Source organism: Leptopilina boulardi, unplaced genomic scaffold (assembly GCF_019393585.1).
Source record: "Leptopilina boulardi isolate dan_hultmark-lab unplaced genomic scaffold, ZJU_Lbou_2.1 LbouV2_213, whole genome shotgun sequence".
NCBI classification, from domain to species: domain Eukaryota; kingdom Metazoa; phylum Arthropoda; class Insecta; order Hymenoptera; family Figitidae; genus Leptopilina; species Leptopilina boulardi.
The window spans coordinates 4,520,713-4,540,312 of record NW_026137767.1 but is presented as its reverse complement, the minus strand read 5'-3'; the positions used below and the strand labels follow the sequence as shown (position 1 = coordinate 4,540,312).

At 27.3% G+C, this 19,600-nt stretch overlaps 1 protein-coding gene across 1 annotated transcript in view; it reads left to right on the top strand.

Moving 5' to 3' along the window:
- LOC127278908 (guanylate cyclase 32E-like) overlaps window positions 1–19,600 on the top strand; it is a 111,235-nt gene that overhangs the window by 68,988 nt on the left and 22,647 nt on the right. The window contains exons 7-12 of the mRNA XM_051300850.1: window positions 8,760–9,004; window positions 11,122–11,267; window positions 13,079–13,217; window positions 15,493–15,583; window positions 17,631–17,833; window positions 18,116–18,292. Of these exons, the coding sequence (XP_051156807.1) occupies window positions 8,760–9,004; window positions 11,122–11,267; window positions 13,079–13,217; window positions 15,493–15,583; window positions 17,631–17,833; window positions 18,116–18,292 (1,001 nt within the window). The remainder of the gene's footprint in view (window positions 1–8,759; window positions 9,005–11,121; window positions 11,268–13,078; window positions 13,218–15,492; window positions 15,584–17,630; window positions 17,834–18,115; window positions 18,293–19,600) is intronic.

The window sequence follows — 19,600 nt, the reverse complement described above, 5'->3', positions numbered from 1 at the left end:
TTTCAAAATTCGAGGTACGAAAAAGGGGCACTTTTTGCCGAGGCTCTTTGAATTTATATTTATAAAAATACTTCTTTTTAAAAAATAAAGACAGTTCCTATAAACACTGAAAAAACCTGGGTTCAATTTAAATAGTTGACGGTACTCAATTTAAAATGCATAAAAAATTAACCTTTTAGATGGACCCATATTCTATAACTTTCATTCTAAGTTGATAAATTTTTCTGAATGGTTAAAAATTTAATGAATTAAAGTCTCAATCAATTGTCAATTTATTATCGCGATTATTATGCGAAATTAAGATTTGTGCGATTATCGATAAAATAAAATTGACATATGACATGATGATTTATAAACAAACGTGTACATATTGCATAAACACTTTAAAAACGCATGTTTCCCCATGTTCAACATGATTGTCTTTGTACGGTATGTCGTATGAATTATAACGTAGATTTTAATTTATTATTGAATTTATTTTAAATTTAAATTATTTATTATTATTTTTTTAAGACAATCTACGTTATCTACACTTTTTAATCATTAATTTTGCCAAGACACCAAGTTATTTTATGGAACAATTAAATTTTATAATTCTACTTAGGAAAAACTAGAACCATGCAGCTCAGGAATTCCATTGTTACTTTACAGCAACAATAGATCGCGGAGAGAGGGGGATAAGGAAAAACACAAATAATTAAACAAAATTTATAACAGTTATACTATTTATTAATAATCACTTTAATTTTGACATTTAAAAAAGGTGCAGAAAACCGACTAACAAGATTCAATTTGATTTTAATCATTATCCCAGACAGCACAAAAACTTGCAACAACCTTGCAGCATTATAAAAATTCCAGGTTCCCAAGCTTACGCAGCAAGATTGCCTCAAGTAACAAAATGTCCCATATTAGTAAGCTTTCAAAAAAATGTTGCCGCAATTTTGCAATGACAGATTGTTGCAACCTTGCAGTGAAAGCTTAAAGTAAGCTTGCAATAAAAGGTTCATATGTGCTTAACACAAGCTTACAATATGTTTGCTGCAATCTTACAAAAGACTTGTGCTTGAAATCACAAAAGAAAAAAATTTAAGTTTTTTATTTATTAATTTTTTTTCTTTGCATTATATTATTTTATGTTAACTTAATATTACACGAAAAAATCTTGGGGGGTATGGGGATTCGAAATCTGATTTTACACGCACGCAAGTCGAGAACGCTAACCGATCTACTACCATGGACACGTATAATAGAATAAAATTTTCTCTCTCTTATTCTCTTATGTTACGATTGCATAAGAGAGAAAAAATTGTATTGTATTATACGTGTCCATGGTAGTAGATCGGTTAGCGTTCTCGTCTTGCGTGCGTAAAATCAGATTTTTTTCTTTTGTGATTTCAAGCACAAGTCTTTTGTAAGTTTGCAGCAAGCATATTGTAAGCTTATGTTAAGCACATATGAATCTTTTATTGCAAGCTTACATTAAGCTTTCACTGCAAGGTTGCAATAATCTGTCATTGCAAAATTGCGGCAACATTTTTTTGAAAGCTTGCAGCAACCTTTGATTGCAAGCTTGCTAATGTGGGACAATTTGTTACTTGAGGCAATTTTGCTGGAAGCTTGCAGCGCAAGCTTGGGAACCTGGCATTTTTATAATGCTGCAAGGTTGTTGCAAGTTTTTGTGTTCTCTGGGATTATTATTTTTAAATAATAATGAGATCGATTCAGAAGGAAAATGACTCATAATATATGGGCATATCTCTAGAACTTTTAAACTTTGAGATATTAGAAAAATTAATTTTTTTTCTGGGCACATTCGTGAAACAAATTTTATTGTCTTCAGTATTGATCAAATACTATAAAAAAATTTGCGTAACTCATTTTTACACATTGTTACGCAGCACAGTGGGCCTTATTGCAAAAAACCTGCCCAAAATCTCTAGATGTGTTTAAAACTGACTGAAATTTGTTACTCGCGGATTTTTTTGGTCGCTGATTACAAATCCGACGTTAGTTTTTCAAAATTCAAAATGGCGGATCCAATATGGCGGACGACTTTTAAAAAAATTGATCGAATTTATCTGAAATTTGTTACTCGGGGGTTTTTTGGGTCGCTGATTACGAATCTGAACTTAGTTTTTCAAAATTCAAAATGGCGGATCCAATATGGCGGACAACTTTTAAAAAAATTGATATAATTGGCCTGAAATTTGTAACTTGGGGGTTTTCGTAGCTTAGTTTTTGTAACCATGTACATAAAATTTAAAGTTTCATTACTAATATTTAAAATGGTGTATCAAATATGTCAGAAAGATATTTTTCAATTATTCAATTTTTTAAAAAATTTTGTTTGCAATTTTGGATCCACCATTTTGAATTTTGAAAAATTAAGTTCAGATTCGTAATCAGCGACCCCATAAACCCCCGAGTAACGAATTTTAGGCCAATTGGATCAATTTTTTTTAAAGTCATCCGCCATATTGGATCCGCCATTTTGAATTTTGAAAAACAAAGTTTAGATTCATAATCAGCGACCCTAAAAACCCCCGAGTAACAAATTTGAGGCCAATGGGATCACTTTTTTAAAAACCCGTGTAGAAAAATTTCGGGGCGCTTGTAGGACGCTGGACAGACTGTCTAACGTCTCTATAGACCCAAGCCAGACGGTCTTGTCGAGCCCCCGATCAGAAATGGAACGAAAGTTCCATGCTACGGTCTAGAGTTAGACAAGCTGGCCAGGTCTTGATACTCGCGTTCAATAATTCTTAATAATAATAGTAATAATAATAATAATAATCCTATTAATATTACGTATTATTATATTTATAGATAAAATTAAAACAACATTAGTATTCATTAATAATATTATTTTAATTTATTAATAATAAGAAGATAAGTTGTATTGGAATCTTATAAGTCAAGACAACTTATCTCCTCATTTAATTATTATTAGTAATTTCAAAAAAAATTTATTATTATTTAATTAATTTAATCCGAAGTTTTTTACTATTTTTATATTATCACTTAAGATTAATTAACAACACCTGTGGAAATAACACCTAATCTAATTTGAAAAATCTCGCTCGCACTGGGCACCGAACCCACGACCTAACACTCGCAAACCTACTACGCTAACCACGGGGCCACGCTGGCTACTTGGCGACAATCTGTTAATACCGGTGATGTTTTTGGCGCGCCTTTATGCTAAATTCAAAATGTTTTTATCCTTAAATTACATATATATTTTTAATATAATTATAAAATTATTTCTATTTATATAAAAGCCATATCCATTGCCTTTATTGTTAATAATATTATAATATAATATATATATATATTAATAATAATATTGTTTTTTACGTTATATTTATGATTTATCATCTCTATAATGTATCAAATAATAATTCTTTAATTATTACAATATTATAGGTATAATTATAATGAATAATATTGAAATAATCCATAATAAAGATGTTTCAATAGACGTAATCGAGTTCGTCTTATCTAGACCGTTCTTAAAGACTCAGGCCAGCGACTTTACAGCGCTACTTGACAAACGTATAGGTTATGGTCGTTTGCGGTTGTCAGTGTACTTTTGTTGTTGCACTTTTGTAAAATACTTTTGTGAAATACTTTTGTGAAATACTTTTGCGAATTACTTTTGTAGTTGTGTACAAATATTTTTAAATAATATATTTTTTACAATTTTTACTAATAACAATTTAATATATTTTATAATTAGTAATTAATATATATTGTACAATTGGATATGTCGAATTTGGGTGTAATAAATTTTAAATATATTTTTAGTTTTGTTAAAAACTACTTTTTAGTTTGAGGTTATGTTAATGGATATATAATATAAAAATAAATAAATTCGTGACAAAGTTTTTTCTTCGATTAAAAAAATAAATTTCAAAAATCTATAAAAAAAACAAAAGAATATTTTTATTGAAATTAACAGCAATATATAAATATAATTTAAATAATATTAATTACTAATTATAAAATATATTAAATTGTAATTAGTAAAAATTGTAAAAATATTTGTACACAATTACAAAAGTAATTCGCAAAAGTATTTCACAAAAGTATTTTACAAAAGTGTTTTACAAAAGTATTTTACAAAAGTATTTTACAAAAGTATTTTACAAAAGCATTTTACAAAAGTATTTTACAAAAAAAAGAATTTCACAAAAGTGCAACAACTATAAAAGTACACTGTCAACCGCAAACGACCATAACCTATACGTTTGTCAAGTAGCGCTGTAAAGTCGCTGGCCTGAGTCTTGAAAAACGGTCTAGATAAGACGAACTCGACTACGTCCATTGAAACGCTTCTTAGCGAATAGCAAGACCGACTAGTTTAGACGGGCTTGCCTATGACTGGAAAGACTATTTCTAGACGCTAGACTTCCACAAGATTTTTCCACACGGGAAGTCGTCCGCCGTATTGGATTCGCCATTTTGAATTTTGGAAAATTTAAAATTCAGATTAGTAGTCGCAGCGACCCCAAAAACCTTCGAGTGAGAAATATCAGCCAGATTTAAACACATCTATTAGTTAATACTTACTTTTCTTCACAAACTATGCGTCGGACAGTTTAGGTTTATATTCATTATTAATTATAAAGTTTTAATGAAGTGTGCAAAGGTTAACGATTTTTCTGTAGACTTTTATAATGCATGAGAAGAGATTACAATGAGTTGGGAGCATTTAGAAGCAAAATTCAACATGTGCTTTTCAAATATGTGGTTTTTTGATATGAGTTACGTTTTAAAATTTAATGTTTGAAGTCATTGCATTCTTTGTGTAAAGGAGGCACACATTCCTGTATGGGTTCAAATTACTTCTTATTAAGCAGATAATATAATCCCGTTGTGCCGTTACTCAAAAACCTTCGTTAAAAAAGTTATATCAGTTTAACTGCTAACTTGTAGAAATTTTGAAAAAGTTGTCTCGCAAGTTTGAAGCTACATAGTTTTTATTCAATTTAAGGCACATCATTGTTTCATGGATTTTTTAGTTCTTTACACTCCCACCTACTTCTATTGCAAGCCACAAAACACACAATGTTTCGTTAAAAAAGTTACAGTCTATAAACTAAAAAAAACAGTCAATATCACACACTAGAAACTGTCGATTTCACCACTTTAACTTACGTTCGTCATTTCCTACAGAATTAAAAAAATTATATAACGCATGATTCATTTAAAAAGCCCTATAATTGGTCAAATTATGGTATTGAAAAATTATTAAAAAAATTCTTAAGGTATCATAATGAGCGATAACATAAAGTTTAAAAGTTCTAGAGATATGCCCATATAACTGGGGACTCACCACCTATTTGACGAGGACGCCTCGTCTCACAATTCAAGATTTATTACATTTTAAAGTTTGATTTCACAAAAAAAGAAATAGATTAAAACTCCAACTACACTCTACGGACACCATAATGAGAGTAAGAGTAAAATGGCTGACGAGTCAAACTTGAAAGCGTCGCTAAACATCGGCCTCTCTTTTCGGTGTCATTGAGATCAATTAATATTTAATAATATATAATAATCGCGACCGATAATAATCGATACGCAGCCGTTGGTAATATAGATCCCTGCACTATTCGATGTTAAATTGATTGATGCTACACGGAAAAAACAAACTAACTATTTTAGCACCAAACTGCTTTATCCTTTATTAGTATGCAATTTCGTTTACCTATTAAAGTATGAAATAATGGTTTTTTAGTTTAAAGTAATTCCATACTAAATAAGTATAATGGTTATACTCTTTTAGTAATAGTGACGTACTTTAAAAGCATAAAGTTGATGCCCGCGAAGTACGACATATAGTCTACCTAAAATAGCAAGAGCTTCTTCCTTTTTGGTGTATAAATTCTTGCAACCTGCGTTTTGGCCACGCCTCCCTCTCTTTCCAACCATTGATATATCGATATAGGCCAAAACGCAGGTTGCAAGAATTTATACACCAAAAAGGAAGAAGCTCTTGCTATTTCAGGTAGACTATATGTCGTACTTCGCGGGCATCAACTTTATGCTTTTAAAGTACGTCACTATTACTAAAAGAGTATAACCATTATACTTATTTAGTATGGAATTACTTTAAACTAAAAAACCATTATTTCATACTTTAATAGGTAAACGAAATTGCATACTAATAAAGGATAAAGCAGTTTGGTGCTAAAATAGTTAGTTTGTTTTTTCCGTGTAGAAGTCCATAGGAAATTGGCTGCCAGTAATACTTTGACAGATCGTTAACAAAACATCAATTTCGTCTTGCTACTGTTCTTAAATATTCGGGGCTCTCATCCAAATATATAAACCAGAAAGCTCTTTCCTTGATGACTTTTATTTTTAATAATAGATAGTAATGTCCTCAACGTCTTTGTGACCCGGCGAGAATCCTCAATGCCTCGCGAGAGTTTTTATAACAGAACGAAAGGACAAATTAGAATCGAATTTATTTATTACAGGTCGACTATTAATCTGACGACAAGACAAAATTAAGAGAGAGAGAGAGAGAAAGAGAATCAATTTATCGTCTTACCGACCCAGGTCAAATGATTCTACGGAAATTCCATACGGAATTGAAAGTATTTCTTTCGTAATTTTGCGAATTTTTTTGGAAGAATTTCATACAGAATTGCACAAAATTTTCAATAAAATTCCACAACTTTATTTTTTGCTGATTTTTTATGATTTTAAAATAACTGCTGCTACTATAACGAAAACTAGTCGACGATGATGTTCCTGGTGGATATAATATAGAATTTATGATAGATTAATTAATATCTAGTCGAACTTATTTGAGAGGTCAATAAAACGTTTTCCAAAAGAAATTTACTATTTTTCAGTCAACTAACTAACGGTAGTTGAATTTCTCGACTAATTTTTTTCAGTGTGTCCACCAGTCAGTTATTTTAAAATTACAAAAAAATCAGTAAAAAATACACTCAATAAAAAAAACTAGTAGATTTGACTACTTTTTAACTACCCTGCATAGTTCAATAGGTCCTTAACTGAATTTAAAAAGTTGTATGTACTATTAAAAAGTAGTTAAAAGAACTAAGAATTTAGTTGGGTCAAGGAGATTTTGTAATTGTTTTAATTTTTGAAGTTGATTTAACTACTTTTGTTAAGTACAATTAACTACTAATTCTTAACTCCATAAAAAATAGTTAAATTGACTACACGCACATTATTAAAATAACCAAAAAAGTAGTTACTTTTACTACTTTCAAGTCAGTTAACTAAAGGTAGTTGAGGATTTCGGCTAAATTTTTTTCAGTGTACAGTTGTGAAATTCTAACAAAAATTTTGTGCAATTCCAATAAAAATTTTGTGCAATTCTGTATAGAGATTATGTGTGTAATTCTTACAAAAAATTCGCAAAATTACAAAAGAACTTCTTTCAAAAATTTTGCGGAAATTTTTGCGGAATTCCGTATATAATTTTTACGGAATTCCGTGTGAAATTTCCGTGAAGTAGTTTCCGTAGAATCGTTTCACCTGGGGAGATAATTTTCGATATAATTAATTTACTGCTATTGAACACTATAAGCTACTAAAACCGCCACGCTAATGTGCCTCGTGTTTTAATAGACGCCGGTTACCTCGAGCCAAACTAACCTACACTGGAACTATTGAGCACGGGTGCTCCGTCTTCTGCTATGATATGGCGCGAAGCTTATTCAAATTCAAATTTCTAAAATATGTCTAATAAAGAAAATTAAAAAACAAATCAAACAATGCAATAATACATAATTATAAATTCAAAATATAGAATAATATATTTTTTGACGTGACATTTTGATTCTTCACTAAAATTAGTAGTACTAATATTAATAAAAGTAAATTAATTAAGTTAAGATTATTGATTTTGAACAGAAAAAAATTAGCCCAGATTTTTTCTGTGTAACACCGAAGACAAATATTTTTCTTACTTAGAAAAATTATCTTATAAAATTTAATTAATATACAGTTTAAAAAGAACCATAAGAAGTACTGTGGTTGCTTCAGGAAGCAACGGAGAGATGACAAGTTTTTAAAAAAATTTGAGATTCATTTGTAAGTATATGTTATCTGACCTGTAACTTTAAATTTAAAAAAATTTCGTTTTATATGAAATTCTTAAAACTAGTCCAAAAATTAACCTTCTAAAATGGATTCCACCTTAATGGGACCTTAGTATTAAATTTTATTATATCAGTACCTATTATACTTAGTTTAAAGCTTTTAAAAAATCTGGAGATTTATGTCGCGAAAGTGTTTTAAACCTTTATTAACCTTCAAGTTTCAAGTAATATTTAAGCTTTAAATGAACTTCTACTTTTTAGAGAATCATGAAACTTGATTGAGCTTGTAGCTCTAAGCTTTTATTGAGCCTTTAGGATCATTTCAACTTAAACCTTTGGAAAGTCTTCAACGAGTTTTAAGTTTTAATTAAGAACACATAGGTAGAAAATTGTATTTTGTTAAACTAAAATAAAAAGTAGATAAATTTAAAAAATTTTTAATAATATAAATTTTTCTTTATAATGAAAATTATTTTTTTCGGTGTATAAGACATAATCTACGTAACAGTTGATTTTTGCTAAAAATATATATAATTTTCTTTGCAGAAGTAATTAAAATAGCAAAGTTTGCCTTTGATAATAATAATAATGATAATTATTACAATTGCGGGTAATTTATCGAGCATATTTTAATTTACAATTCAGTTTAAAGATTTATTATTACAGGAGAATATTGGGTGGTTGGAGTGGATATTGAACAATATGATCAGCATGAACCTGATAAATATTTACGTGGCTTGTGGCAAAAGCAGACTGATTTAAAAATGTTTAAAGCATTTCGAAACTATTTCAGTATTGTTGCCTCGCCGCCCGTTAGTTTCGATAATTTCACAACTTTAATTAATGAATATAGACGTAAACCACCTTTCAACTTTAGCAATCCAGTGGACAATCTTGGCGGAGTTGTTCAGGTGGCTAACTAATTTTTCTTTAAAGAAATAATATTTATTTTTATTTATTTATAAAGATATATTAAATTGGCACTATTATTTTCCACACATTACCATAGTTGAGTGCACTCGAATATATTTTAGATTCAAAATGAACTATTAATTGGTTCTAAAATAAATTTAAATCATAGAGGCAAGAACTGATACGGTTAAATATTTTTTTAATTTATAACATAACTTTCAAAATGGAGGATTAAAATATAAAATGGACAAAACAAACGACAAACAAGACGCTTGTGCTCTTACATACAAATAATTTTTTCTTTTTACTGAATTCAAAAAAAAAAAATCTTACCGAACAAGATGTTCAAAAACACAATTAAAAGAAAATCTTTAATTAAAACTTTAATGATGATATTAATCCTTTGGAAATTTGCGACAAAAGAGGACGATTCAAGAATTTTATTTATGATGGTTGCCATGTGGTTACCATGTACCGGTTTTAATTTGTCTTCTGCTACTAAACATGATTTTATCGTGTGATGATCCAGGTACGTGTTTTAAGGGTAATTTAGGGAGCCTTTTTTATTTCTTGCTAATAATTAATTATTATTTAATCCAGATGTTATGAAAATGAAATTAATAATCTGATAGTCTCTCCTCTATTATTCTCGAATATTATTTTGTCAAAACTATGTCACAAAACACAATGGGACAATATTATAATACTCGCTATTATTTTACTAAACACAAAAAATTAACAATTTTAACCTCTGTGACAGTAAAGATTATTAATTATTATTTGATTGTTGCTATGGAAAAAGACAAAAAAGAACTATTTCAAACAGATTTATGAAAGTATTTTATATGATATTTAAAAAGCAATAAATGTGAGCTTTTAATCCATGTTTTGCAAATAATGTTGAACAAACACAAGATGGACAAAAATGACAACAGACATTTTTTTAGGTCTTTTAACGAGGAACAACTTTTATCTGAGACATTTTTTTATATCTAGTGTATTTTTTGAGAAAAATGATGTTTTTCTTTTAAAAAATATTAAAAAAATTTTTTCTCTTGTGCCAGAATCGGGCACAAGTTAAATTCTTGTGGGCAATATTCCTCCCTATGAACACAATTCCCAAAAAAATTTTGAGCAAAAAAAAAAGGTGGGGTTTTTGAGTAATTTCAAATGAAAGTTTTTTAGTAAAATGGCCGCCATTTTGTTATTTTTAAATATTTTTAAATTTTCCAATGGATTTCGAAAGAAGAATAAATGTCCTTTCAGACATAAAAAGGAAAAAGTGAATTATCTTAATTACTCAAAAAGATACATTACTTTTAAAATTTTTTCTCTTCATTTAAAAAAAAACGAAGTTCTCGACTTATATATTTGAACTCCTTATAACTTAAAGAAAAAATTTTTTTCAGCAAAATAAAAAAATACGTGTCGTCTAAAATTCATTGAAGAACAACATTTTGAAGGTGAAAATTATTTTCAGCTCCGACCAAGTCAAGCCTGTCTGATTTGAAATGAATTCGTATAAAAACCGAATAAATAAAATTTATTTAATTAATTTTTTTTAAATAAAATAAAATTTGTGAAGTGTAAAATTAATAAAAATTTTACGTCACACCTTGGAGTAATGTCCTTGAAGGACTGAACTCTTAAATCCGTTTATTAAATCTTTCTACTTCCGTTTCTACTTCCCTTGCTTTTTTATCTTTACGTTTCTTTGTAATAATAATGAGCAGTAACTTTGGGTTTTTGACATTAAATTAGCACTTAATTATGGTCTGTGTGAAAAATAATTTTGTCAATGTGGTTACCAATTTCGCTTATCCAGTTTGAAATGTACAACAGATTTTTATTTATTTATTTTTGTTTATAAAATTACAACTTAATTATTTTGATTTTAAGAAATTTATTTTAAAAGTAATTCCACAATAAATAATTACGATTATGACTTATTTATGTTACGTACGTATGTGATGTAAATATATAGTCGCATATTTTCGAAATTCTTCTACTTTAAAATAAAAAATTATGATACATTTTATCGTCGTGGAATCATCTATTTGAAAACTTTTTAATGAGTGCATAAATATTGATTCTGTCACATTGTGTTACAAGGCAGATTGTACCGGAAACGGCATATTTGTACGACGCAGTTCATCTGTACGAAAAAACATTACTTCGAGCGTTAGAGGAAAACAGAGACCCTTTAAATGGCAGAGAAATGATATCCGCATTGCACGGTGTTCATTATGAGAGTGCTATGGGGTATGTTAAATTTAGGTTTAATAAATATATGTTATTAAAAATTATTCATTACTATTTGAATTAATTGCCCAGTGGGAAAAGCATGATTGGCTGAATATTGGTCCAATATTGGGAGCACTTTTGCCAATCTTGGCCCATTATTTTAGCCAATATTGGACCAAGTCTGGGAGTGTTTAATGCAATAGTATGCATTCTTAAGTAAATACATTTTTAAGTAAATGTTTATACTTACAGTTTTTCCTTCACGCAATTTGAATTTCGCGCTACGTTAACTTTCCAACTATTCATCAGATGGCAGTGTTTTTCTCTCTCACAAACAACATAAATCGGTTAGGGTATAAGTATCCGCGATATGTACAGAATCTTCACAATATCTCTTCACAGTAAACTTGGTTGTCTCTTTTTCTATTGCAACGTTTTGATGCACATAAGTTATATCAAAAAGAGATCGTTTTGTGTATCATTTTTAGAAATGATACACGAAACGGTCTCATTTTTTGATGCAAAAAATTTAATCAATTTATATCAATCATGGCCGAATTGAATCGACTCAAAATTGAACGAATTTTTTTCAGATATTTTGGTAATAGTACAATTGCGGAGACCATTTCACTATTTAATTTGAAAATGAAAATAACAGAAAATCAAAGACAATGTGCAATTCGATAATTAAAAAGTGACAGCTTATAAACATAACCTAAAATGCATGAGAAAAAATTTGTCGATAAAATCAATGTAGCCGAGCTTTTTAGAAGGTAGATGGCAGCACTCATCTATTTTCTTTCTTTAAATTTTTTCTGAATCGTTTTTATAAAAAGCAAAACTGCCATCTACCTTCTAAAAAGCTCGGCTACATTGATTTTATCGACAAATTTTTTCTCATGCATTTTAGGTTACGTTTATAAGCTGTCACTTTTTAATTATCAAAATTATTTTATTGTCATTGATTTTCTTTTTTTCATATTCAAATTAAATAGTGCAATGGTCTCCGCAATTGTACTATTACCAAAATATCTGAAAAAAATTCGTTCAATTTTGAGTCGATTCAATTCGGCCATGATTGATATAAATTGATTAAATTTTTTGCATCAAAAAATGAGACCGTTTCGTGTATCATTTCTAAAAATGATACACAAAACGATCTCTTTTTGATATAACTTATGTGCATCAAAACGTTGCAAAGATTTGATGCAATTTTTGGTCTCAATTTGAGACTTTTAAGAAAACTGTGTTTTATTTAGCTGATAATAATTGTTAATGCCTAGAAGGATGTTCGAAAATATTTTTTTCTTTTTCTCCATTTATTGCGGAAATAAGGGAAGGGAAATAAGAATGTTATTATATATAATAAAATATAATATATAAATATAACAAAAAATTTTATTATATTTCAGTTTTCATAATTAATTTTTTTAATTGATTGGTCTCTACACTCCCAGTCTTGGATCAATATTGGTAAAAATAACTGGTCCAATATTTATAGCCAATATTCAGCCTTGGCAATTTATATTTTGTAAAAAAGAATTGTTAAAGAATAAATTTAAAATAGCATTAAAAAATTATTAGAATTTAAAAATTATTTAATAAATATTTTTTGAATATTTAATATAAGTATATTTATAAAATGAATTTTCGACAAAGTTGATAAATATTTTTTTTTCATTTCGAAGTATATGTAACACTTCATTAGAATGATTAATTTACATGAAACTGTTATCAGATTACATGATACTATATTTTATATTAAGTGCTGGTCATACACACAGCAACAGGTAGATTGTTAAATTGGTAGCTTTGATGTCTATGTGCAGGTACATGGTGTACATGGATGAAAATGGCGACGCAGAGGGCAATTATACTCTAATCGCTTTAGATAATCGATCCCCAAAGGGACATGGGCTTTACCCGATTGCACACTTTATCGGTAAAGAGGAAAAGACAAATCTGCCGGTAAGTTTTACGCATTCATTATTAAATCTATTTTATGTCCCAGAAGTTCTGAACGTTCAAATGAACGAAATCATTTTTTTTTTAAATTACTACACTACAATGAAAAATAAACAAATACCTTAAACATTTTTTTATGTTATTAATTTTTTTTAAAAACCAATATTTTATAATAAAATTTGAACTTGCAGAAAGAGAAAACAAATTCGTTAATTTTAACGTTAAAAACTTGCAGAATATTCTATTACTTTAAATAAAATTTTATTTTTTATAAAAAATTATTTATAAAAATTATTTTATAAAAATTATTTTATAAAAAATAATTTTCATTTTACAATTTAATGAAATGGAAAATATCTATTAACAAAAATTTTTCTAACGATTAAATAATTTTTTATTTCGGTAAACTTAAACTTTAAATAAAGAAAATTAGAAAATTATTTGTTCCTATTTAATGAATAATAAGTTACAAATTAAAATTGATTAATATTTCGTCTTTTTAAGAAATACATAAAATAATAATAAAAGTAATAGTAATAATAATAATAAAGGTGATGTAAAATAAAAGTAATAGATGTAAGTAGAAAAGTACAGTTTTGGTCAGACAACGGAAATATGTATTTTATTTAACAGTCAAATTTTGCATGTAAAATTAAAAAAATATATACTCACGTTATTTATGTCTAAAACAGGTCAATACACAAATTGCAACTAATTTAATTACTATTAATAATTATTCAATTATTATTATAATTAAATAATTTTTATTAAATAACTTTTTTTCAATTGACGCTCATTCTTTTTCTCAATGGTTTTTTAGTAATAAATATGTGAGGAATTTAATTTAACTTAGTTACTTAAGGCCAGGTCCATGTGAGGCAGCACCATCTATATTGATACTAAAATTTTTGAAAATTTTCAACAGCCTTTTCTTGAAAACAAGATGGTAAAATGCTTTTTCCTTTATGGATAATTGATTATTGGCAAGATATACACCAGCTAAAACTTTTTTTGAGTTAAAATAATAAAAAAAATTTCATGTCAATAAATTAAATATGAGCACTTTTTTCAGAAAAACTGTAACAGTACTTTCTCAGAAATTACAATCAAAAATGCAATTTCCATTTGGAAAATTAATAAACGCTAAAAAATACACGACCTAAGATTTACCAATCACGAAAATAACAAAAAAAAAGATTTTCCACTTCCCTCGTAAAAAAAAAAAAAAAAGCCCTTTGGTAGATTATGTATTTCAGGTGGTTAGCAACAGCGCCAATCTCCTCCTTTCGGCAAAACTGCGAAACGTCTGGTGACATATAACCTGCCAAACGGCTGTCATAATGAGTAAAATATGTTATGTTAAAATACTTTTTTTTTGTTATTTTCGTGATTGGTAAATCTTAGATCGTGTATCTTTTAGCGTTTATTAATTTTCCAAATGGAAATTGCATTTTTGATTGTAATTTCTGAGAAAGTACTGTTACAGTTTTTCTGAAAAAAGTGCTCATATTTAATTTATTGACATGAAATTTTTTTTATTATTTTAACTCAAAAAAAGTTTTAGCTGGTGTATATCTTGCCAATAATCAATTATCCATAAAGGAAAAAGCCTTCTTGTTTTCAAGAAAAGGCTGTTGAAAATTTTCCAAAATATTAGTTTCAATGTAGATGGAGCTGCCTCACTTGGACCTGGCCTTAAAACTAAGTTGGGAAATGGTAGTAAAAATGAATGAAAAAAATATAAAATTTAATTTATTTATTAATTTAAATATTGAATAATAATATTTTTAAATTATTTTTACAAAAAGATGTTTTCACATACATGTGTTTGAAATAATCCTTCAATGTAAATAGTTTTAAAGTATCTTTTCTATATTGGCTTTTTAAAATCCTTTATTTATATCCCTTGGGTATCCGTTTGACTTTCCTGCAGTAAGGATTTTATTGTTTTTTTTGTGACATTGATTTTATGTCTTCTAGAAAGGCTGAGTTACATGGATGATTTTTTTTTATAAACATTTCATTATATTTTATTTGTATTAACATTTTGATTGTTACTAATTGCATTATTGTTTTAACATTTAAAATTAAAATTTTTACATACAGGGTGTCGATTATGTAATTTGATTTCAAAATCAAATTTATTTTTACGAATTCATTTTTTTTATTGCAATTTTACGTCAAATTTAAATTAATTTTTTGATTGCAATTTAAAGATCCAAATTTTTTTTTTTTTGCGAATTTGCAAGAGCTTAATCTGTGCTTTCTTCGGTCGCAGAAATTACATTTTATCAGAGAAATAACTTGGCTGGGAAATGGACCACCAGTGGCGGAGCCCAACTGCGGATATCATGGAGAAAAATGCAACTGTAAGTTGTACATTGAAGTAAAAGTAAAGTCATGTTATATATTCAAGCCATTTTATCAAGTAATTCAAGTTTTCCTGGGATTTTTACAAACTGTAAGTTTAAGAAAATATCAGGCAATCCTGGGACATATTTATGCTAATACACGTATATATGTAACCCTCATTTTATATATATATATATATATATATATATCACGAGAGAGAGAAAGAGATAAAGGGGTGGGACTCTATTGTATTCTGCAGAGACTTGAGAGTTCAGAAATGTTGCCTTCCCTCTTCTCCTTGGAAAAGCAATTCTCGTGCTTCTTTGCATTTGCAAATGCTTTCGGCACTTTTAGTAAAGTGCATAGCGTAATCTCTGATATACAAAGTTTCTTGATAGATTCTATTGAACCCGTGTATTCACGAAGAATTTAAAAGGATTGTTCTCAAAACTTTTACCAACTTTATATATGGGCAAATCCACAGAACCGGCCGATTTCATGTTACTCATATATTTTTCTATTTTAGAAGTATTATATTAATTATTTTCATACTTCAACCATTTTGTAATATCTCTGAGAACCTATTGAAATAAGAAAATTGAATAAATGTGAACCTTCTAGTCTTTTATAAAAAATAAAATCGAATTAAGTAACTTAAAAAATGAAATTTACGGTGTTACTCCAGGTATAAATTTTAATTCTTATAGGTATAACTTGTTCGGCATAGATCCGAACAATTCCAAACTGTGGTGAATTATAGTTTACTTATTGAAGAATGTTTTGAAAGTAATAAAAAATATGTGCTCTTAAATAAAAAGAAATGATAGTCGTTGAAAGTAGCGTTACTCATTATTTTATAATAATGAAATGTCTATACATTTTTGTAAATATCTTTTGCGGCGATTATTCGATTTGAATTTTTCAAATTGGAGCTTATTGCTTGTGAACAGACGAACAAATGTATGTATCATAGAATAGAGTGCAATCAGAATTAAAGAAAATATTCCAATAATTATCACTCTATGTTTAAGCGTGAACCATTTTCAACTTAGCCTTTTTTCAGTAGCACAACTACAGGATAAAATATGATGAGTTGAAAACATGTGTGATTATATAAAGACATTATTATAATTCTTGTATGCAAACGCCAAATTATATTTTCAATTTATAACGTCTAAAAATTAAAAATAAAAAAAAATTTGTCGAAATTTAACTAGTTAATCGTGAAAAATGAATTATCCTTTCATTTGTTTTATTTTCAAAGTTATATCAAAATCGATGTCAATAATGTCAGTTTGTTGGTTAAAATAGTTAATATCAAAATTAGTAAGTAAACAATTTAATTTACAGAAATAAAAAATTAAATGCTAATAAATAAAATATATAATAAAATATGATAAAATATAAATAATTTATTTTTGATAATTAAAAAATTAATTATTTGTATTTTATCATATTTTATTATTCAAAATGTTTTGCACATATTTCAAATAATATATAAAAAAAAACAAAGAAATGCCATTTTTAATTATAATTTCCAGAAGAAAAATAATATTTTCGTTTTTGGCTTTTAACTCAAACGGCATTAAAATAAAATGAATCACGCAAGAAGATAATTGTTCTTGAATATATTTTAAAGAAAGTAAACCATAAATAAAAGGTGTGCTTGCTATTTGGAAAATTTTCATCTTGATAAGTAAAAATCGGCCGGTTCTGTGGATTTGCCCATATACTTTCAACTAAGATAACAGTTTTAAGAGAATTATTCCAAACGATTTTTAAATTGTTTTTATAATTAATAAAATCAAACAAGAAAATATTTATATTTTACCGAATTTCATTTATAAACAAAAAATTTCTATATAGGTATTATTGGGCTATAGGTTAAAATAAAAATTTTATTGAATAAAATTTGATTCACTGAAATTTTGAACTCAATAAATGAATTTTATGAAATAATTTTAAACGCCCTCAATTTAAATCAATTAGTCATAGTGATTAAAATTTTATTAATTTAACTCAATTGGTTTAATGTAAATTCATTTTGTTTCCAATTACGTATAGCTTATACTGGTGAAATAGTAGGAGGAACCGTAGGCGGATTGATGCTGGTTTTATTAGCAATATTGTTAATCCTATATAGAAACTGGAGATACGAACAGGAACTTGATTCACTTCTTTGGAAAGTCAATTATAAAGATATTCAATTAAAGGAATCTAAAGACGTCACATCGAATAACGATCAAATAGTTAAGGCAAATTCAAAGGTGAATTTTCATAAAATTAATTTTGTTTTACAATATTTGCATTATGAATTATATAATAATATTTTATAAAAATTTTGAACAAATTAAAAAATTTTCAAATTAATTTTAAAAAAATTAATTTTTCTAATTAGAAATTATTATAGATTACTATATATATTATGGTTTCAAAATTATTTTTCAAATTTATTTAATAGAAATTGAAGTATTGTCAAATGTTAAAATAAAATTCATTTCTTTTTCGGCAGAATTTAACCGTAAATTATTGAAGATATATATTTGCAGAGTCAGCCTTTCGTAAGAACAAGTCAAGTTTCGCTGAGTTCAAATCCGGATGCTGATTTTCGTTATTCGATGATTTACACGCAAGTAGGCGTTTATAAGGGTCGAATTTTTGCAGTGAAGAAAGTGAGGAAGAAATCAATAGAGATTACAAGAGAAATGAAAAAGGAGCTAAAAGTGGTTTGTATAAAAAACAAATACTTCAACACCCCTCGTAGAAAAATAATTTTCCAAATTATTTTTATATAGATTGTGACTTTCTAAAAAAATACTTATGAAAATTTATATTTCTGAAATAAAAAAAAAATTGTAATTAGTAAAACAACTGAATTTTTAAAAATTGATATTAAACTTATTTATTTGCATATATATATATTCCTCTTATATTTTACTTAGGGGAGAGTGGATAGCAGTGAAGCACTTTTTTCAAAACCGTAGTAATATTTGTAATGAAATTATATTCTCAGTTAATTTAGAATCAAAATAAAATATTATACAAATAAAATATTGATAACAAAATTCAATTAATCAATTTAATTTTTGTGAACTATAAATATTATATTATTTTAAAGCAAAATGGAAAATATTAATTAAATAATTTTTATAATATGAGTTATAGATTTAATCATAATTGAATATAAAAATTTGAAGTTATTAAAACTTGATACATTCATAGGGTCAGCCGGGGTAAATCCGAACGCTAATTATTTCAGCTTAATTAAAATTTTTAAAAATAAGTTAGACAGAAGAATTTTTACCTCAGATCCTCTTCATGAGATTCTAAGTATTATCCCATTTTTCGTTTGTTAATTAGCAACAGCATAAACAAAGATAATGAGTATTGCAAAAAATATTGAAAATCAAAGATGACACTCTTTCAGTATTTTGTCTCGTATTTGAAGAAAAAGAAACTAAAAATTCATTTTATTATTTATAATTGTTTGTTATGAATACTAGAACAGAAACTATTTTTGAAGTTTGCCTTCTGTAAAATTTTATTAATAATATCAGATCGTTCACCGTTTTAGGGTCGCTGATTACGAAATTGGAGTTAGCAAATTTGATCATTTTTAAAAATAAGTTTTAGGAAAGTCCGCCATATTGAATCCGCCATTTTGAATTTAAAAAATTTGACTTTTATTTTTTTATTTACATTCAATCACTCCAAAATACTTTCTGTACCAAGTTTTGCAAAAATCCGTTATGATTTGATAAAGTTATTGAAGGTTTTAATTGTGTAATGCATTTTAATTTTTAACCTGTTTGATTTTTGTATTTATATATGATGCATTATTACATAATAGGTTTATTATCGTATTTTTTTGAGTTTTTATATATGTTTAACAATTGCAATACTTTAAATTTATTTTCCCTAAGATTTTTCTGAAATACAGTGGCGTTCGTATTTACCCCGGTATTTTAGGAAAGTTGCAAAGTATCGAGGTAAATACGAACACTAAGTTTCCTACGATTGTAATTTATCAAAAA